Below are 22317 nucleotides of genomic sequence, written 5' to 3' on the forward strand. Positions count from 1 at the left end.
GGTTATTCCAAGAAACGTTATAACAAGGGAAGAACAACAGCAGACAATATATTTTCGAGAACTGCTTTGTTAACACACACACACACATATATATATCTATATACATATTTACAATAGGGAATCATGTTTAGAAACAATTATGACGGTGATACAGTTACATTTTCTCCAACTGGAAGATTGTTCCAGGTAGAATACGCATTAGAGGCAATTAAACAAGGTAGTGTGACAGTTGGTCTAAGGTCTAAAAACCATGCTGTTTTAGTTGCTTTGAAAAGAAATGCAGATGAATTATCCTCATACCAAAAGAAGATTATCAAGTGTGATTCTCATATGGGTCTTTCCCTTGCGGGTCTGGCACCAGATGCTCGTGTGCTGAGTAACTATTTGAGACAACAATGTAATTATTCTCAGTTGGTTTATAATAGAAAGCTTTCTGTTGAAAAAGCTGGACATCTATTGTCCGATAAAGCTCAAAGAAATACACAATCGTACGGTGGTAGACCATATGGTGTTGGGTTATTGATTGTAGGTTATGATAATAGTGGAGCACACTTATTAGAATTCCAACCATCTGGTAATACATTAGAATTGTATGGTGCTGCCATTGGTGCTAGGTCACAAGGTTCAAAAACTTATTTAGAGAGAGTACTCGATGAATTTATTGAAGTAGAGACAGCTGATGAATTAATTAAAGTCGGTATCGAAGCCTTAAGACAATCTTTAAAGGATGAAACTTTGACTGTTGATAATCTATCAATCGCTGTAGTAGGTAAAGACATGCCATTCACAATGTACGATGGGGAAAATGTATCTACATACCTATAATAATTATAAATAAGTATATACATAATTAAAGAAAGGAGTGCTGTAAAGGTGTTTTTAACTTCTCTTTACAGTATGATTAAATTCTTTTCGAATATAATGAAATTATTAGTATTTTTTTTAAAGAATTTAAAAAATATCGAGAAGAATCCCTATTACCAAAAAATATAATTAGTAGCGTGTGATGAGTTGCCATTGATGATCACGAACTTTCACATATCTAATTTCCAATAGTAGATAATGTGGTAACTACTATCTTCGAAATCGAGCTTTTTTACAAAATAAAATAGATAAAAAAGCAAAAACAAAAAAGCTAGTTACTTTGAATAATCATTATGCAATGAATATTAAAAACTATATATGAAAATGTTTGTAGTTATTTCAATAAATTTTTTTTTTCATTTCATATATAATATTTACTATTATTCTGTGTGGAATCAAACATAAATTTCATTCATTATGGAAATTTATGCACCCCGCGCTTCAACATTTAATATTGAACTGGTTACAGGAGAAAAGATAGAAAAAAAAATGGCGCCACATCATGTCAAATAGGTAATTTTATAAGAGTAATAACATTAAGAGACTAACCGGAAGCACATAATATGCATGTGTAGATGAAAGGTAATGGACATCTCGAATGGAGGGGTAGGAGCTAGAAATAAGTTTCCTGATTTTTAAAGAGAGAATGAAAAATTCAACTGTCGAAAGTTTGGGGTTTTAACTCCTGCACCTATACTTCTTAGGTTGTCATTTTTATTATTGCTCTTTGTTTTAGCCTCTTTTAATTACGTGGTATTTTAATTCTTTCGAAGTTCAAATTTTACTCTTTTCTCCTTACGCATGCCGTATTCTTATTTAGTAGGTACTCGGGAGTATCCTAATAGAGTAAAATTCGATATTACTTAAAGGGAGATACTACGTCATTATATACATGTTTGTCAACTACCCCGCAATTCAGTGACATTCTTTAAGTTTAATAGAATCAGACTACTTTTTGTTGTTGTTGATTCATTACTTCTTGACAATCTAACTGGCGTTAGGGTTTGGAACCTCAGATACATTTAATAACAAACAACATTTTGTATATAAACAGATTATAAATTACGTTTTTAATGTTTTGATTTTGATTTGGTTTAATTTATTTTCAACATTACTATATAACAATTTTAAATAAACAAGAATAAAAAACTATCGACAATCATTAGTTTACTGACACTTCAATAAACAATAATGAGTACAAACTTAGAAACAAGGGAATCTGAACCGGATTCCGTATCTGTTATCAATGCTCCGTCTATTAAAGAGGACTCAAACTCCAACTTGGAAAATTCTAAGACCAATGAAACTTTAGAATTACCAAAAAAACCAGCCTCTGCTTACACTTCAGTTGCAATTATTTGTTTAATGGTTGCATTTGGTGGCTTTATCTTCGGTTGGGATACTGGTACAATCTCAGGTTTTGTCGCTCAAACTGATTTTAAGAGAAGATTCGGTCAATTAAATTCCAATGATGAGCCATACTTGTCTAAAGTGAGAACAGGTTTGATGGTTTCTATCTTTTGTATTGGTTGTGCTATCGGTGGTATTGCCTTCTCTAAGCTTGGTGATACTTATGGTAGAAGAATCGCTTTGGTTATTGTTACAGTTGTTTACATTGTTGGTTTAATAATTTCGATTGCCTCTATCGATAAATGGTATCAATATTTTATTGGTAGAATTATTTCAGGTATGGGTGTTGGTGGTATCGCTATCTACAGTCCTTTACTTATTTCTGAAGTTTCACCAAAACATATTAGAGGTACTTTGATATCATGTTTCCAATTGATGATTACACTAGGTATTTTCTTAGGTTACTGTACTAACTACGGTACTAAAACTTATAGCAATTCTGTTCAATGGAGAGTTCCTCTTGGTTTAGGGTTTGCTTGGGCTCTGTTTATGGTTGCAGCTATGTTTATGGTTCCAGAATCTCCACGTTACTTAATTGAAAAGGGACGTATTGAAGAGGCAATGAGATCTGTTGCCAAATCAAACAGAGTCACTGTTGAAGACCCTGCAGTTCAAGCCGAAGTTGATTTATTAGCAGCAGGTATTGAAAGTGAAAAGGCCGCTGGTGAAGCCTCTTGGGGTGAACTTTTCTCAACTGATGGGAAAATTTTACAACGTCTTATCATGGGTATCATGTTACAATCTTTACAACAATTAACTGGTGCTAACTATTTCTTCTACTATGGTACAACTATTTTCAAGTCTATTGGTCTAGAAGATTCTTTCCAAACCTCTATTATTATTGGTATTGTTAACTTTGCTTCTACCTTTGTCGGTATTTATTTTGTTGAAAGATTCGGTAGACGTAGATGTCTACTATGGGGTGCTGTTGGTATGATTTGTTGTTTTGTTGTTTTTGCTTCGGTTGGTGTCACTAAGCTATGGCCAGAAGGTGCAAAGCATAAAGATATCTCCTCAAAGGGTGCTGGTAACTGTATGATTTGTTTCACATGTTTCTTTATTTTCTGTTTCTCAACTACCTGGGCTCCAATTGCCTATGTCATTATAGCGGAATCCTTCCCTCTAAGAGTTAAAGCTAAGTGTATGTCTATTTCTGTTGCTGCCAACTGGATGTGGAACTTCTTACTAGGTTTTTTTACCCCATTCATCACAAATGCCATTAATTTTTATTATGGTTATGTCTTTATGGGTTGTCTGGTTTTTGCATGGTTTTACGTTTTCTTTTTTGTACCAGAAACTAAAGGTCTATCCCTTGAGGAAGTTAACACCATGTGGATTGAGGGTGTACTACCTTGGAAGTCTCAACAATGGGTTCCACCATCCAGAAGAGATGCCACCTATAATGCTGCAGCATTGACTCAAGATGATAAGCCATGGTATAAAATAATGTTATAAGTCTGAATGTTTACACCTCTTTATTCGTTTTTTAATAAGTGAGTATTTCAGTATCGATGAGTTTGCTAGAAGCATTTCACTTAAGTTTTTTTTGAATACACCTAATATAATACATATATAATTAATAATTTTTAACCTTATAGGAAATAAATAAGTTCTATTATAATCTAGATTACCTTCTTAAGAATTGACTTGAACAATTTTGAATGAAAATATTTAATTTCATTCATTTGTCAAAAATTAAAAAAGTATATTTATTTGAAATCATGGAGTTATAAACAACCTCTCTAATATTGGCAAATGATTATAATAATAGATGAATTAAGAGGAATTCTAATATGAACTGAAAGAGGAAAAAAATAGGAAACTAACGGTTACTTGAGATATAACCATAAAAGGGAAATACTTTTAGAAGTTTCCAATTTTTTGAATTCAAAAAATTCATAGAGTTGTTTATGTATATAGATTTAAATGATCAAATTTATCCCAAGTGTATTTACAACTTAAAATATAATTTGTTTTCTCTTTTGAGAGTTGAAGTACCTTCTACCATTTCTATTATACATCAATGTCTTACCTATCTTTCAAATCAAAATGATACAAAATGCTTAATAATTTAGTAAAGCTTTTTACGAATTTGTATACTTAACTATGAAGATAATTCAAAATAATAATATCGTAACTTCAGTTTATAATATCTTCCTTATTATAAATAGAGAATTAAGAATTCTGTCATTGTTGAAACCCATTCAAAGTTGAAGGAGTTAGTAGATAATAGAGGAGCATAGTGACTTCCGTTGACATTCCCAGTTATTACTCAATTTCGTTATGACGATAATTTAATCTAAAACATGTTTGTGTGATCACGTGATATACCCAAAAATATCTAAAAATAATGAAGGATGCGAGGTTCGAACTCGCGCGGACACCGTCCAACAGATCTTAAGTCTGCCGCCTTAGACCACTCGGCCAACCCTCCAATGATTGTATATTATGGTGGTTGAAAATAATATATAAATGAAATTAGTATAATCCGGGCAATAATTTTCTATATGTTTTTTCTTAAACAGAGTTACTGTCGGAAATATATTATAAGAGGGATAATGATCAAGGTTAATCCCTCAATGATCTGACAATGGTGTTAGAAATTAAGAGTAATATGCACAACACTTAATTTCAATAGGTAAAGAACTACCTTTAAGCACAGTTATTATTGACAGAAATTATGTGGAATCAAGATATCTAAGCTGTCCTAATAAGAACTAAACATTTTATTAGGTAATAGTTGTTTAGGCCATAATCGTTTAGAAAATAAGTTCATTACTTATCAATCGTTTAACCAGCAATCGTTTAGGTAACAAATCAATTACTTGACAATCGTTTAGATAATCAGTTTACTACTTAACAATCGTTTAGGTAATAAGAAGAAACGAAACTTCGATAAAATAAATGATATATAAAGACAAAGAATTCTGAACTTACATTCTGAGTTAGATTCTATTCGTTCTAAAAATTATATACAATATAAAAAATCACTTACAAATAAAAGAAAAGTATAACATATACACTTTGCTTTCTTAACACACGTTGTCATGCTAATACATATATCTCTCTACCTGTCACTATATAATATGAACGAATATAAGTCTAACCACAGTATGTCTGCTTCAGCTCAATTTGTATATCTTGGTTAAGTAGAATAATTACACCATCTGGTTGAAAATAATTTTGAAAAATAATTAGCGAAGTACTTACATTATATTAATAACTCTTAAATAAGATGTGTTCAAGATTGAAGTGTGTCTACTTAAGGTGAGAAGAATTTTACTTGAAATTTTAACAAGTCTTTTGAAAATATACTCAACAAGAAAATTTTTAAAGTGTGTTTCTCATTTAAGTTCTCCAACCTTTGAATTATCTGAGGTTAGATAGTTTATAAAATATTAAATCTCCCTATACTTCAAATTACAAGAAAAAGGATGTCATTCAACTATTTATTTAATTTTGACAGTTTCCTTTGGTTTTCCCTTCCTCGACTAGGAAGTCAGCAAGAAAAGAATTCCAGAGGAAACTTAAAATATAATTGCACCAATACATATGGATAGCTGAGACAACAATTAAATTTTCAAAATTTTCATAATTTCTCAAATTATGTTTTTCTTTTTACTAAAGCAATAATTTTTTTTTACTTTTACTATATATGTCGAACCGTAACTGAATATCGCTTTCCGTAAACAAAAAGTTAAAAGTGATAATCTTTAATGTCCGAAGTGACACACAAATGTTTTTGCAAATCTTCAATCAATAGAGAGGGTGTATACTTTATTCCTAAAAGAAAGTTTTGGGAACTAAGAAACTTATAATGTACACCAATTATCAAACTATTTACCTCGGAAATAAATTTAAACCGAAATACTTCATAACATCAAACTATAAAACTTTTTTGAATCTTTTATCGAATCGTTTAAGTTCAGATGAGCATACATTCATTCTGTAGTATTTTTAACTGATATATTTGGTACAAATACTACTACCCCAGATCAATGTAGAAAACTAATGGGGTATTTGGTTTCCAACTAATCACTCTAATCAAATCACAACTAACACAACGTACATTATAAGTTTTCCTAGTTAATTAAATATTTGCTCATACATAATTATATAATAATATCTTAAAATTCAATTCTTTGAGACTTTTTTTTACTTTCTTACCACTAAATATAATTTGGGAAGGCTTCGGATAAAGATATAAATGCTTTTTATTAATTTAACACCGGTAAATATCAACTTGTTAAAACTAAATGAAAATAAAACAAAATAAAGCTAGTAGCGAGTATGGAAAGATTTATTAGGTGTATTTTGAAAGTTTCTTTTCATTCCTTTTTGAAAGTTAATACGTTCTATGATGGAAATATCATAGTATAGAACATATAAGAGCTGGTTGCGCCCCGAAAGAGATGAGCGCCAATAATAATAATAATAGAAATAAACGTCATAGAGAAAACAATTGGATATGGCGGTTCCTTTACCCCACACATTCAGGTCGGATATTGAAAGACTGAAAATTGACACAGTGATACCCTCGGATTACCTACCAAAATAATAATAGGTACATCAATCTCGGCCGAAACAACCATTTAATAAGAAAAATATCAGTGAAATTCTTTAATTAGTATAATATTTAAATGGTACATATATATATTTTCGGCCGACACAAGCCAGAAAAATTAGTATAATAACAAAATATAACCTAATTATTCGGCCGTAAAATATAACCAAGCTCAAAGCGCTTTAACTTCAATTCTGGTCGGTTTTTTTTGGTTACTTAACTATGCATTAACTAACACATAGTCAATTTCACATTTCTCCGATTGCCAGTAACATAATATATATTTTTCATTTATTTCGGAGAAAGACAAAGACTGGGTGGAAAGCAGATCCGCGACCCTTGGAAAGGGTTGCTGGAGGTGTTTAGGTAATTAAATTTCAATTTGATAAATTTTTCAAGGGATGCTTAGCCATTCGTTAACTAATTTATTTATAAAAGGAAACAAGATATTTTGAAATAATTATGTTTTTCAGTTATTCTTTTCTTCTGATACTCCCCTTTATTATTGAATATAATATATTATTAAAAACATACCTATATCTATATAAAGAGTATTATACCCATAATAACATTCGTATATTTATACTCAATTTAACATAATTTTTTTTTCAGAAAATCAAACCAAACCAAACCAAACAATGAATACATTAATTGCTCCAGCTCCAGGATACAGTAAGATTACATTAGTACGTGAACTTTACTATGGTTTCAGACCAAACAAGCCAAGTTTTACCCCAGCTGATTATCCAGATTTGACCGGCAAGACTGCCATTGTCACTGGTTGCAACACCGGTATCGGTAAACATTCGCTTGAATTACTGTATCAGAAGAATTGTAACGTAATTGGTGTTGTGAGAAACCAGGCTAAAGGTGACCAAGCCCGTGATGATATTGTTAACAACAACCCTGAATCTAAAGGTACTATAACCATTGTCAGTGGTTGCGATTACTTGGACTTATCAAAAATTCCAGCTGTTGGTGCTAAGATCAAAGAAGTTTTAAATGATAAACCACTAAATATCATCATCCATAATGCTGGTCTAATGGCTCCAGATAATGAAGGTACATCTTTCCAAGGTTATGAGGCTATGTTCCAAACTAACGTCTTAGGTCCACAATTGCTACAACATTTCATTGACCCATTGTTCCTGAAGCATGATGACACTTCATTGAAAAGAATTGTTTGGGTTACTTCTGCTTCTCATCTATTAGCCTTTAATACTTATGGTATTAATTGGGAAGATCCTTTGTTTGAAAATTGTCCAACAAAGGATAGACCAAACCAAGGTATTTTATATGGTCAGTCTAAGGCTGCTAATATCTATCAAGCTAAAGCATGGTATGAAGAGAACAAAAACATCTGTGATGAAATTGGATGTGTATCTGTCTCTTGTTACCCTGGTAATTTGAAGACTGACTTACAAAGAGGTTGGGGGTTTTCAATGACTATTATAAAGTATCTATTCTGGGATGGTGTCTACGGTGCATATTCAGAGTTATACGGTGCATTATCTCCAACCTTAAAACCAAAGGATTCCGGTGCGTACATAGTTCCATTTGGTGAAATCCATGACCCAAGAGAAGACATAAAACTGGGTCTAACCAATGGTGTCTATAGCAAACTATGGGATTTTGTCGAAGGTAAAATATCTCCTTATTTTTGAAATCTCTTCTGCTGACGCATAGAATATTATGACTATTTTCTTTATATTTTATCTTCTTGTAATATATATATATATAAACATTTTAAATTTTACCATGTTATCTTTACTGTCTTTTAAAAGGACACATTGGGTGATTACATTTATTGTCTCAGACAGAATATATTTTATCTTCCCCTCATCTGCCTAGGGAAATATATAAGGATAAAAAAAGCTACCGATGATAGTACTAAGGCTCCAATCTTAATTTCATCTTCAAAAACACACACAAAGATATGTTCAACAGAAGGAGGTCTTTTACAAATGAACTAAAGAATATTTTTAAAATGTTGGATACCACCAGGTTTCTAATATTAGCAGTACACTAATATTAATCCTGACAACGGTAGGTTCTACATTCTCTGCCACTTAATATCTAAGAACACGTTTTGATATATTTTCACCTGTTGAAACTTCGGAACGAATTATAACATCTATCTATTATTCATACATTTTCTGAGGCTTATAATTAAAGGATTTGTTAATTTATTGAGTTTTATTCCAAGTTTCAGAGAGATGAGCACCTACATTTAGCTAAGAACCTGCGTATTTATGAAGAAGCAATATTATGCGCTGCGCCTATCTCTTCGATCGATGGGCTTCGCCCCTCTTGGAAAAAAAAATTTTGATCGAGTCATGCATGAGATTAACCGTCAGTTGCTAAAAATGAATTATTTAAAAGTTTCATTTAAATAAAACATCTTAAAGAAAAGATTTGTAGCATTGATTAATTATTGAGGATACTGAATAATTAATTTTCACTTTTTAAACTTTAATTATATTGGCCAAAGTAACCAACATTAATTTTTATATCAGACATTTAGGTATAAGTAATTTAAAGAACTAGTATTCTGAACACTCGTAAAAGCATATCGATTATGGGATTAATTAGAAAATTGGCATTTAAAATGTTAGATGACGATAGAAGATTGAGAATTGAAAAGAGAAACGATAAAAGTATACCGGAGTTTTTACATTTTAATACCGAAAGACATATGCCCATCGTAGATATTCCAGCTCGTCGAGGTTACCTAATATTTCCATCAGTACAATCATTTGATAAATTTAAGACAAACAGAAGTAGAGATATTGATAATATAGATGAGAATGGTATGGGGATTCCCTTATTTCTGATTGAACGTCAATTACTAACTCATGGTATGACTATGATAGATACAGAATTAACTTACAAGATATTCAAATATGAAATTAAAAAAATAGATGATGTACCACCTTACGGTGATTTTGAAATTATTGCACAAAACACCAATTTTAAAGTCTACAAATATGTCTATTGTAAAATCTACAAGGCTTCTAAATTAAGTCAAATAGCTCTACAATTTGTGTTCAATGATGATAAGGAAAATTCCTCATATATGGTACATAAAAGAGAATTCAGGGATATGGATACAAGCGTAATGAATGTATCATTTAGATGGCATGTACGTTACAGTCCCTTAGAGAACGATCATTACAAGTTGGCACTTTTAAATCCTAGGGAGATTTCCTTGATGGATTCTCCTTCTGTTAGAGCCCAAAAAAAGAAGGAAAATTTAACAAAGATAGATCCATACGTTACTGTTATAGGTCATTATACATCAGAAGATGATGATATTCTTCCACATATAATCGAAAAGGATGCTGATTTTTTTATAGGTGAACAAGGCTCTGTAGCAAATTTGGGTATATCCAACGTACCAAAACTAACACAAATATTTGCGTGCCAAGCCTTGGTATTACATGTGATAGAAAGACAAAAGGAAAACAGAAGGAGAAGAAACACCCAACGAAATGCAGTAATGTTTCACACTTAAATTTCAGGGACAATAGATGGATCTAATATATTCGATAACCTTTAACATGTATACATAAGTATTCATTTATTTTATTTATCAACAATTGAGAAAATGATTTTTTTCACTATATTCCATATCTCTGTATCTTTTCTTGAATGAATAGCGATCTCGGCAAAATATTCCTATTAGGGCAGTTGTAACCGGAATTGATAAGCTACCCCTGTCTCTCGGGACCAACTTCCAAATTTGGAATTTTTAAACGCTTCTATCGCGAAATTTATTTTCTGAAACTATCAAAATTTTTGATAGATCATCGCATAGTCACTGAGTCAGTTTTGATAAGAAAGAACACTCAAAGAAAAAAAACGCAGCAGGGAGTACAACTTGACATTTGATGAAACTGAAAACCATCATCTATCCTCATAACTAATTAGAAAAAAAGAAGATATTCCAAGATAGCGATGGCGTACTCCATAACAATACAGAAACAAACATCGTATGTTATGGTAGGACAAGGAAACTGGGTGAAAAGGATCTTTTCATATTGTTAAATTCTCGAGTGTAGCTATGAACCAATTGTCTAGTATGAAAACATTGTGTCTCTTCAATGAAAGTAACTATTTCAATTAATATATAATTAGTAGATGAAGACATGAAGATTCACATTTTTACAACTATCTATCACTCAGTTTTATTTCAGTTTCAGTTTATTACTAATTAATAAACTCAGATTTTATGTTAGACTACCTGTACATATGAATGAAAATAAAACAGCAGTAGAAGCATATACATATAATTGATTTAATAAGTTCCACCAAACACATAAATATTATTAAATGAATTCAAATAGTGGAATTGTAACAGGGTTGGCAACAGTCGGTACGATACTGTGGTGTGTTCAATTGATCCCACAAATTATTTCAAATTATAGAAAAAAAGATTGCACAGGGCTTCCGCCCTTAATGATGTTCTTATGGGTTGTGTCGGGTATACCGTTTGGTATCTATTTTTGTATAATGAATACAGAAATTATTTTCCAAATTCAACCTCATTTATTTATGTTTTTTTGCAGCATAAGTTTCTTTCAAACAATATACTATCCACCGGTCAAATTACCAAAATGGAAAATCCTTGCAATTGCTGGCTCACTTTTGGTGGTTGATTTAGCAACAGAATTGGGGTTTATTCTTTGGTTGAAGCCTGTTTACAAAAATGGTACTCATTGGCCCGCATTAATATTTGGTATATTAGCATCCATTTTGTTGGCGATAGGTCTCTTACCACCTTATTTTGAACTAGCAAAAAGGAAAGGAAGGGTAGTAGGAATCAATTTTATATTTCTCACATTGGATAGTATGGGCGCTTATTTCTCTATTGCTAGTGTTGCTGTAGGAGATAGAAATGTTCTTAGTTTAATTTTATATGCCATAGTTGGTTTCTTAGAATTAGGCATATTTGTTTCTCAGTTTATTTGGTTATTCCGGTTTAGATGGTTCAGAAAGGGTCATACCCAGGAATCCGTCGAAAACGAGAGTAACGATGAGTTTACAACTGTTGATGATCAGACCACAGAGGAGGAGCATATTTTTGTAGACTTAGAGAAACAAAAATATCATGAGGATACAAAATAATATATACGAAAAGTAAGAAAATAAATAATAGCTTTGATAAATTAACTTATTACGAAGTGTAGAATCATTTGGAGAGAAGTTATCATTCAAATACCTACTTATTCAAAGTCGTCAAGAGTCAATTGATACTATAGTCTATTCCATAATCAACTGGCTTCCGCATATTGATACATATGTATATATATTTAAATAGTATAGCTAGCATAGATATATGCCAGTAATAACATTTAATAGAGTACTTTGGGAATGCAAAATGATATTTCCTTTCAGCCACTTAGCTTAGCGAACATATATAATGAGTGCAATAGGAACAATTACTAAAGAACATTATATATATATATACTTACAATCATAATTCATCTGATGTAATGAACAATCGTAATGATAAAAACAAATATTACAGGACCCCCTTAGGCCAACAGAATCAAAAAAATGATAGATAAACTTCTTCTAGCAACATTGAAAAATTCAAAAAGGAAATGGTATAATCTCACACACTTAATTCAACTAGTCGAGATATGTTAAGAAGTTATCTGAGTTGCTTGAACTATGCCTCATTTATACCAAGAAGATAGCAATGAAAGGAACGACATACCATATTTCTATTAAAGATAATCCACGGGTAGTTAAGACACCTTATCTTCCAGATGAGTTATGATTTTCATTTTGGGAGCGATATCCAGGCCGTTCTCGGTGTAGTTTTGATAAATTTTCTTTACATAATCAATCTGTAAGTTATGCCGTGTGTCATGTATATAACAGATGTTGGTCGAAATTAAAATATTATAATGTAGTTTAAAAGTTCTCTTCTGTTTAACAATTTTCACTTTACGCTCTGTTAGGTCTACCAAGGCGTTCTCGTTATCAAAATTAATTGCACCTAATGACCAATGCACTAGAAAACGTACCGGTGTACAATAAGACACCCTTGATCCGTGAATTCTTGTCGACTGACCCAGAATCTCCACAGACATATATTAAATATGAAACATTACAGCCTGGAAGAAGTTTTAAGAGTAGAGGTATTGGAACATTAATACGCTCTAGGGTAAATGAAACCAGAAAATCGGGTAATAAGTCTGTCCATGTGTTTTCTAGTTCGGGAGGTAATGCTGGTTATGCTGCAGCTGTAACATGTAGTAGACTATCTTTACCTTGTACGGTTGTCGTTCCTCTAACTACTAAGATTCATATGATTAAAAAAATCAGAGATGTGGGGGCAGAGGTAGTTGTTATTGGGGAACATTGGAAAGAGGCAGACTCACACCTAACTAATGAGATTATTGGTAAAATTGACAAAAGTAAGACTGAAGCAATTTATGTTCATCCATTCAACGATCCTGTTATCTGGGAAGGACACTCTACCATGGTTGATGAAATTGTAGAGTCTCTGAAAGAAGATAAAATTGATTTCTCCAGAGTTAAAGGTATTGTTTGTAGTATCGGAGGTGGCGGTCTTTACAACGGTATTATGACAGGGCTATGCAGACATAACTTAGCAGATAAAATTCCAGTAATTGCTGTAGAAACCGTAGGTACAGATGCTCTGTACCAATCTTTGAAACGTGATGAAATGATTACATTGGATAAGATCCGCAGCGTTGCAAGCTCTTTGGGCTCTGTATATGTCACTCCAGAGACGTTTGAATTTGCAAAGAAATATTCTACCAAGTCAATAGCCTTAACTGATGATGAAGTTGTTAAGACGAGTTTGAAATACACTGATTTTTCCAACTACATCACTGAACCAGCTTGTGCTGCGGCTATTCATTTAGGATTCTATCCTGAAATTACAGAAAGAACATTAGGTCATAAACTTGACAAGAATGATATTATTATCATTATTGCTTGTGGTGGATCTACATGTACATACAAAGATCTTGAAGATATGGCTGCAAACTTTTGAATATTTTGAGCGTCTATATTATATCTCCTGAAAATTAATTTTTCATCTATATATTTCTTTTATCTCCATTTCTCAATTTCTTCGTTATTAAACATTTTCATAAATTAATTAGGTACTTATTATACATAACCACCGTTTGTATACATACATACATATGTGTAAACTAATACTCTTATAAGCTGTTTAATTTACCACGGAATTCATCAATAGTTTTGTAACCTTTTTTGTCCATAATTTCTTGTAATTCCTTCGCCACACGGTCGAATACAGGTACACCTTCCTTTTGTAATTCAGTACCAATTTGTAACATAGTAGCACCACATAATAAATGTTCGAATGCATCTTGTCCAGTTCTAATACCACCAGTACCAATGATCTTAATACTTGGGTTAAGACGAGTATAAAATGCACGGACGTTAGCAAGGGCAGTTGGCTTAACATATTCACCACCAATACCACCAAAACCGTCCTTTGGCTTAATGACAACACTTTCTTTCTCAACATCAATGTAGAGACCATTACCCACACTGTTTATCGAGTTAACATAAGTCAAGGGGAACTTATTTAGAATGTCGGACATAATCTCAAAATGGGCAAAATCGAAATATGGAGGTAACTTCACACCTAATGGCTTCTTAAAGAAAGCAAAAACTTTAGTTAAAATTTCAATAGTTAATTCGAAATCATATGCCACTTGTGGTTTACCAGGAACGTTTGGACAGGACAAATTTAGTTCAGTAACACCATTGAAAGCACTATCTTGAATTTTATGTAACATGTTTAAGTTGTCATCGACACTCATACCTGCAACAGAGAAGAAGATAGGACCAGCATCTGGATATTTTGTTTGACGATCAAGAACATATTCTAGATAGTAGTCGATACCTTTATTAGGTAGACCCATAGAGTTAATACTACCTAAAGGAACTGAATAATAACGTGGGGATGGGTTACCAGCTCTGTCATTAGGAGTGCTACTTTTTGTGATGAAGGCACCAGCTTTACTGTTAGCTAATTCATTTAGTTCAGTAGTACTCATACAGTGGACACCCGAGGCATTCATTAATGGGTTTTCGTAGTTAAAACCTAGGAAGTGAGTTTTTAGGGAAGCAGACATATTTGATTTTTGTATATTCTTTTATATTCTTTTAATGGAACCCTAAAATTATAGTGGATGATAGATGAAGGTTTTGATATAAAAAGTATTTTAAAAGACAGTCATACAAAAAAAACAACTCCAGATGGTCTTAAATGGTTTCTATTTCCATCAGGGAGCTATCCTTAAATACTAGCATAAAATTTTTCACTTTATCGATGGCCTCAGTTTCGGGGATTGCCGAGTGATTCAATACTGGAAAAATTACTTAATCGGATGAGAAGTGAAATAACAAAAAAAGAAAACGATGGATTGCTAAAATACAAGTGCAGCAGACCAAATAAATCGCACTCAACGGAGTCAATATTTATCACTGTACATATGAAAGAAGCGATCATGTTAATCAATTGTCATTAAATGACAGATCATCCATAAAAGCTAATAAACGTCCCAACCCTATAATTATTTTAAAATGTTTATAATATCTTTTATATACTTTTATATGTAGGAGGTTAATATTAGGAATTATTTAATGTAACTCACTTATTCCCTTTTTGTTTATGACTATTTTAGAATGTCAGACTACCACAGAGACATAACGAAGTCAATATGGGTATTAAGAGTCTATGTTCAATGACTTAATGCAACTTTGATAGACAGAAAAATAAAATAGAAGTTTTTTTTAATTTTTGGAATGTTCTATACTAGGGAAAAATAAAGTAGAACAGCGCAAAACAACGTATGTTATTATAGCGTCTTTATAATGGCTTTTTTCCGTGATGGAGGAGTTTAAAGATGATGAAGAATATAAGTGATAAAGCTTCAATGTGGCAAAATATTTTCTTTTAAAAAACAAAGATCAACCAGAATAAGCAAACTTGGATCTCTTTCTGATACCAGGACCGTATTTTAGTAACAATAATGGAACTGGAATCAATGCAGCGGAGAACAGACCTAAAAGTAGACCAGCCCAACCAGTACCCATACCATGGAACATGTAACCTGCAAACAATGGGAATGCAGCACCAAAACCTGATCTTAGGAAAGTGTTACCAGCAACAGCAGATGCTGCGACTAATAAGTATGACTCAATGATATAGTTTAGACATGGTAAGAAAATACCCATTAGACCGAAACCAATGAAAGAACCAGCAATAGTTGGACAAATCCAATGAATCTTATCTGGGTAGTTACCGGTCCAACAGAACCATAGAATACCAATAGGGAAAACAACACCAGCAACAATCATTGGATATAATCTTGCTTCTGGAACCAATCCACCCTTTGCACGAACTCTTTTTAGATAGTCACTATCCATATACCAAATAAAGATAGCACAAACTAACATACCAATAATCAAAGCAATATAAGGTAATTCACCATTGGTGTAGAAACCGTAACCTTCAACAAAGACAATTGGGTAAGCTTCCAACATCAGATATAAGATACCATAAACGAAGGAGTTATATATTGTAACAACTAATAATACTGGTTCAGTAGCAAGCATAACAATAGGTCTAGTGATAGTATTTTGAACAATATCACGAATAGATAATTCGACATTTTCATGAGCAGCATGAATACCCCAATTACCTGTATCCTTTCTCATTTGTTTAGCCTTAGAGACCAAAATTGTTGGATGATGAGTTTCTTCGAAGAAAAATACAGTGGCAACGAAGACTGCAGCAGCAAAACAACCAACAACATATTCTAACCATCTCCAAGTAGTATGTTGGGTAATATATGAACCCATAACTGGAGCTAAAATAGGACCAACGAAGACACCTAAAGAGAATAAACAAATAGCTTTACCTCTCATATCTGTGTCAAACATATCAGCAAAGGCAGCTGGAACGACAGCCATTGGAGCGGCACCAATTAACCCACCAAAAAATCTACAAATCATAATAGTTTGTAAGTTTTCTGCTGTAGCGACGGCAAATTGAAACAAAGTGAAACCAAATGCTGAAATAACTAAGACACCTTTTCTACCATAAATTTCTGATAATGGCGCATAAATGATAGGAGATGCAGCGAACCCTAAAACGAATAAAGTGACACCTAAAATGGCAACAACTTGAATAACATGGTAAATTTCACAAATTTGAAGAACACCGGAGGCAAAAATACTACTTGTCATAGAGATACAGATACAATCTAGACATAAGACAACACATATAATAATTTTTTTTTTCATTGTCCAATTGAAAGGATGCATAGGGTCATTTGGACCATCGAAAGTCACTTCAAATGCATCTCTATCTGGTAATCCAGGTGGGTATGGTCTATCACCACCCATTGGTAAAGTATTCGAATAATCAACTGCAGTTTTTTCTGGAATGTCTTGAGTACCTGTTAAGATACGAGACAAAGTTCTATTAGCATCTAAAGCAGATTCAGACCTTGAGTTAATTTTGGATAATTGATCTAAATCAGCTTCTAAATCAGCAGATGTTGAACCAAGTTCACCTCTGAATTCTTCTGGACCGGATAATGAAGAAGATGAATTAACAACTTCCTTTTGAGAAGAAATAGAGGATCTTGGAGAGTCAGAAACAGATGTTCTACTGTTAGCGTCTGTAAATGTAGTCATTTTTATTTTATTTTCTTATTCTTATGCAACTGTGTATTAAAACAATACTTGAATATTGATAATTTATTCTATTACTCTTGGTATATCTTTTAAAGAAACAAAAATCGATAAGAGATGATGATGATGATGATGCAAAAAACCAAATGATAATATGAAAAATAAAAAAAATGCTAGAGTAGGTTGAAAGCAATCTCTTTCTTTTTAAATAAATCCCTTGAATTAATTTTTTAATTCTCTTTTAAAATGAGATGGAAATAAATAAAAGCAAAGACAGAGGAAATTAACAAGCTAATATTCTCAAATATAATACTATTTTGTTGTTAATTTGTCTAGTAGATTTACTATAATGTTTATATAGAAAGATAAATTAGAACCTTATTGAAATGGAGACTCTAAACAAGAAGATAACACAAAACAAATACTTAAAGACTATTTAAACTAAAGGGAGAGAAAGAAAGAAATATGAAGATGATAAAAAAGGGTCTATACTTTATATATAGTCAATCATATGAAATAGAATATATATATTTTTCTTCTTCCATATCGTTAATTTTTTGATTTTTTATTTAATTATTTTTTTATTTTTTTCGTTTTCCTTTTAGTTAGAAGATGATGACTGTCTTTTTAAATATAAGAAACGGCTGCTGTAATTTTACTGTCTGTTTGTTATTATCATTTACCGCTTTAAGTCTTAAATGTTTTTTTTATGCTTGTTCTCTTCTGTTATTATGAAAAAACACAAACAAATAAACAAACAAACAAAAACAAAAATTATGTATAAATTTACGAAAGGATCTCACGAAGAACGGCGGGATAAATAAATTAGACAATGAAATATTTCCCAGTTTTTTCTTTCTTTTTTTCTTTACAGAGTATTCCCTGCAGAGAAGTTCTGGGAGGAAAAAAAAGCCTTACTAATAAGCTTTGTCGGCCTGTAAACGAGAAAGGAGAAATTACCGTTAGAAACGGAAGAGCCAAATTTGAGAATTCTTTTTTTTTTCTTTTTAAGCATGAAGGATTTACAACCCTAAATAATATTACTATGAAGTTTTTAAGAAATACCTACGTAACCCTAATGACTACTAACTAAAAAATGTCTAAGTAAGATAGCACGAGACAGAAATGAATTGATCATGTAGTCTACTAATAACGACAAAAATGGATAGTTATTATGAAAAAGTTCAGATGTAATCATCAAAGTTACACGTAGAACCCTCTATTATGATTCAAATATCTTGATCAAAAGTGAAGTTACTGATTCGATAAAAGCCCCCAAACCCTCAAGTAACCTCATTCCGTGGGTTGGATTCCGCGGCGTGCGGGTTCACGGATTGATTTTTCAATAATAATGTTAGCTCGAAATACTCATATGAGTATTTTCAAAAATATACGTAGTTGTAGTGCAGACTTGAACAAATAAGAAAGAAAAAAAGGTTTTAAATAATGTGCTTCTCTCAATCACTTAGTTTTTTTTTCTTATTTTGATCACATCCTCCCAAACTTTTACCGGAGAGACGGATAGTATAAATAATTTAGAAATCATCTATTAATTATAGGAAGAGATCATTTTGCGTACACATATGAATGACATTTTAATACATTCAAACTGACACATTATTGAAAAAAACGACCATATATGTGAAATGCACTTTGATAGTCTTACAATTGAAAATAATTCTGATTTAAGTTTAATAATATGTAACATGATTAACGAACTTAGTCGTGATTACTTATTTTTCCTTAACATCATTCTTATTGGTCAGTTCTATGATCCGAGGGGATTATTTAGACGATAAATGACATCAATATAAAATCATTTAATTATTTGCTGTTTTAGTCTTGCATCTCGATACTTCGGATAATAGATGAACCTGACGTTCGTTCAAAATATATACATTTTTTGCATTTCTTTGATGCAGTAGAGTCAGTCATTCCATTTTTTAGATGACTTTTTGTTCTTTATATTTTATATATAAAGAGGGCAAACTTTTATTACTCTCTATATAAAAGATACCCATGACTTTTTCTTAAAGTGACAGAAAAAGATATTCAAAATTTCTTCCGTATCATTATTTTCTTTTTCTTTGTAATACATTTATACTTTATTCTCGATTTAATTCCAAATATCAGTATTTAAATCATTTCAATTATTAAGAATAAAATTTTGCAATTGACTTTTAGTAAATATATATATGTATATATTTAAAGAACTATATATGTGCTCCGCCTCACAATGGTCTCACTTCTTCCTTTAACCATTTGAAAGTAATACTTTGAGGTTGAAGAGATTGAACTAAAGTATTCCAGATTCTTGAATGGTATGCATTTATTTGTTCTAATTCTTCTGTGGTTAACATCTTTGCGTTGATTAATTTCTTACAGTATGGTACTAACGTAATATTTTCGAACTTTAAAAATTTACGGTCACCAAAGTGTAAACCTTCTGCTCTTTTAACAGCCATATCATTTTCAATTCTAATACCATATTCACCATCTTTGTAATAACCAGGTTCATTACTAATAATATTACCTACTTGTAATGGAAAATTGGCTAAATGTGGTTTAAATCCAATACCAATAGGTCCCTCATGGACGTTTAAGAACGAACCAATACCATGCCCAGTACCATGTCTATAATCCAATCCTCTTCCCCATAAGAATTGTCTAGCAATAGCATCAATACTATAACCAGTAGTGCCCTCAGGAACCACGAGCCTTTCTATAGCTAAATTACCCTTCAAAACAGCTGTGTAATTGTCTATTTGTTCCTGTGTAGGTTTTGTGAAATGTAACGTCCTTGTAATATCCGTCGTACCTTCTAAGAATTGAGAACCAGTGTCACATAGATAGATCTTTGATGGATCAATCATAGAGGAATTTTCCTTTGGTGGAGCATAATGAATAACTGCAGCATTAGCACCGGTGGATGATATAGTTTCAAATGAATTACCCATATAATGCTTTTGTGCTTTCCTAATTTCAATCAACTTTTCACCTGCTTTATATTCATCTATTAAGGCTTCCTTTTCAACTAATTGTTGTTCTAACCAGGAAAAGTACTGTATGATAGACAGAGCATCCTTAACTTGTGCTCTATGCGCATTACCCAACTCGATATCATTCTTTACAGATTTAAAGAAATCAATAGGAGAGTGGATGATCTTATATGGAATATTTTCAACAGAACGGACTATTTGCCATGAGGAGGTATCAGGTAGGAAAATAGAATAATTTTCGTCAGATCCATTTGATTGAGATTGTAATCCATTTGTATAAATATCAAGGAATCCCCAAATCTCATTATAAGGTTTCACAGTAATACCATTTTCGGAAAAGAATATTTTAATATCTCCACTAGTAGGGTTATCACAAAACAAAATGGTTTCACCATCGTCATTCATTAACAAGTATGCATTAAAGACTGGATTATATTCAATATCAGAACCACGTAGATTCAATAACCAACAAATCTCATCCAATGCGACAACTACAAAAGTGTGTTTAGTATTATCAGTAGTTGCATATTTTTCTTGCAGACTTTTCATCAAACGATCTCGTTTAGATTGGAATTCTTCACCATGGAATTCATAATGTAACATCAACAACTCATTCGTTTCTCTTTCCGGAACCACTTCAAATTCATTCCAAATGGCATCAATTAGATTATCTTTGATTGGAATTAAAATGACATTAGCTTTAGATTCAGCTAATTTGACATTAATCAATTTTTGTATTTGAATAATTTGATGATAACTGAATAACTTTGGATCAACGCCAATTTTAACTTCTTTATTACCCAAACCTTCAGACATATCTTGACATTCCTTAATACACCATTCTTGCCAAGTTGTTTGGTCGACACCTTGTCTTAATAAAGACCAATTAAAATCTAATTCTTGTAAAGCTTGATTAAAATATCTACCATCGGTACTTAGTACAGATTTACCTTCATGATGTCCCGTATTGAAATTCAATAGATCTCTAGTTATACATGCAATACCTGCAGAACCTGAAAATCCAGATATGAAACTTCTTCTTTGATCAATAGCTGCGACATATTCAGATTGATGTTCGTCCTCACTTGGTACAATATAACACGCTAGATCATGTTTCTCCATCTCTGAACGTAAAGCATGTAATCTTTGACTTGTGTTAACTTCTTTATTAGATTGACATAAAGAATCAGAAGAATAGATGGAGGCATTATCAAGACCAGCGATAGAGTTTCTTTTATGAGAATGTGTCTTTCTACGACTACTTTCAATCTGTCTTAAAAATAAGGATGCTCTTCTACCTTGTCTTGATAATAAACCTGGAGAACAGGTACAGTCATCACATGGTCTGAATCTACCTGAGATAGATCCACGAGCTAAACTGGTAACAGTTGCAGTTGTAGTAGTTCTTTGAGTCATAGTATTTAATTTTTTGATAAGGAAGTTGGTTGAAGTTGGTTGTGTAAATGCTAAGTTTGATTTATGTTTCTTAATGGAAAGTTTTTTGCAATTAGAAAACAAAATTTTTCCAATAAAACGATTATTATTAGTTAACAAAATTGTTCAAATTATTGCTTACAAATACTGCCAACAAAATAAAAATTTTTCTAAAAACAAAAAATAACACTTCTAAAAAGGGTTAATAAGAAAATAAAAGGATAGTTGTTCTAAAAAAATGCAAAGGCGTAAATTTGCAGATGGTAAAAGGGTGAGCTTATAATAATTTTGTATAAAAAAATAACTGGATTGTTATATTTCTAAATC

General features: G+C 31.9%; 9 protein-coding genes and 1 non-coding gene across 10 annotated transcripts; 6 read left to right on the forward strand and 4 right to left on the reverse strand.

Annotated features, from left to right (window-relative positions):
- Positions 1–123: 123 nt before the first annotated feature.
- Positions 124–825, forward strand: PRE5 (proteasome core particle subunit alpha 6; the record flags this gene model as incomplete). Its single annotated transcript, XM_041549149.1, has 1 exon — positions 124–825. One exon carries the CDS (start codon positions 124–126, stop codon positions 823–825), a length of 702 nt encoding a protein of 233 aa, XP_041405083.1.
- Positions 826–2055: 1230 nt separating this feature from the next.
- Positions 2056–3729, forward strand: KABA2_02S10472 (sugar porter family MFS transporter; the record flags this gene model as incomplete). The annotated part of the gene is made up of 1 exon (XM_041549150.1): positions 2056–3729. One exon carries the CDS (start codon positions 2056–2058, stop codon positions 3727–3729), a length of 1674 nt encoding a protein of 557 aa, XP_041405084.1.
- Positions 3730–4625: 896 nt separating this feature from the next.
- Positions 4626–4708, reverse strand: KABA2_02S10494. The gene has a single exon. It is a non-coding gene; the product is annotated as a tRNA-Leu (tRNA).
- A 2768-nt stretch (positions 4709–7476) lies between these two features.
- KABA2_02S10516 (uncharacterized protein) lies at positions 7477–8502 on the forward strand (the record flags this gene model as incomplete). The annotated part of the gene is made up of 1 exon (XM_041549151.1): positions 7477–8502. One exon carries the CDS (start codon positions 7477–7479, stop codon positions 8500–8502), a length of 1026 nt encoding a protein of 341 aa, XP_041405085.1.
- Positions 8503–9416: 914 nt separating this feature from the next.
- Positions 9417–10352, forward strand: DIA1 (Dia1p; the record flags this gene model as incomplete). The annotated part of the gene is made up of 1 exon (XM_041549152.1): positions 9417–10352. The coding sequence occupies one exon, from the start codon at positions 9417–9419 to the stop codon at positions 10350–10352; it is 936 nt and encodes a 311-aa protein (XP_041405086.1).
- An 818-nt stretch (positions 10353–11170) lies between these two features.
- On the forward strand, positions 11171–11965 carry KABA2_02S10560 (PQ-loop repeat-containing protein; the record flags this gene model as incomplete). The annotated part of the gene is made up of 1 exon (XM_041549153.1): positions 11171–11965. One exon carries the CDS (start codon positions 11171–11173, stop codon positions 11963–11965), a length of 795 nt encoding a protein of 264 aa, XP_041405087.1.
- An 883-nt stretch (positions 11966–12848) lies between these two features.
- On the forward strand, positions 12849–13871 carry KABA2_02S10582 (uncharacterized protein; the record flags this gene model as incomplete). The annotated part of the gene is made up of 1 exon (XM_041549154.1): positions 12849–13871. One exon carries the CDS (start codon positions 12849–12851, stop codon positions 13869–13871), a length of 1023 nt encoding a protein of 340 aa, XP_041405088.1.
- A 172-nt stretch (positions 13872–14043) lies between these two features.
- Positions 14044–14988, reverse strand: URA1 (dihydroorotate dehydrogenase; the record flags this gene model as incomplete). Its single annotated transcript, XM_041549155.1, has 1 exon — positions 14044–14988. The coding sequence occupies one exon, from the start codon at positions 14986–14988 to the stop codon at positions 14044–14046; it is 945 nt and encodes a 314-aa protein (XP_041405089.1).
- Positions 14989–15826: 838 nt separating this feature from the next.
- TPO1 (polyamine transporter TPO1) lies at positions 15827–17560 on the reverse strand (the record flags this gene model as incomplete). Its single annotated transcript, XM_041549156.1, has 1 exon — positions 15827–17560. The coding sequence occupies one exon, from the start codon at positions 17558–17560 to the stop codon at positions 15827–15829; it is 1734 nt and encodes a 577-aa protein (XP_041405090.1).
- A 2228-nt stretch (positions 17561–19788) lies between these two features.
- On the reverse strand, positions 19789–21972 carry FRA1 (aminopeptidase P; the record flags this gene model as incomplete). Its single annotated transcript, XM_041549157.1, has 1 exon — positions 19789–21972. One exon carries the CDS (start codon positions 21970–21972, stop codon positions 19789–19791), a length of 2184 nt encoding a protein of 727 aa, XP_041405091.1.
- Between the last annotated feature and the right edge of the window lie 345 nt (positions 21973–22317).

This window comes from Maudiozyma barnettii, assembly GCF_903064755.1.
Source record: "Maudiozyma barnettii strain CLIB 1767 genome assembly, contig: KABA2_02, whole genome shotgun sequence".
In the NCBI taxonomy this organism is placed as follows: Eukaryota; Fungi; Ascomycota; class Saccharomycetes; order Saccharomycetales; family Saccharomycetaceae; genus Maudiozyma; species Maudiozyma barnettii.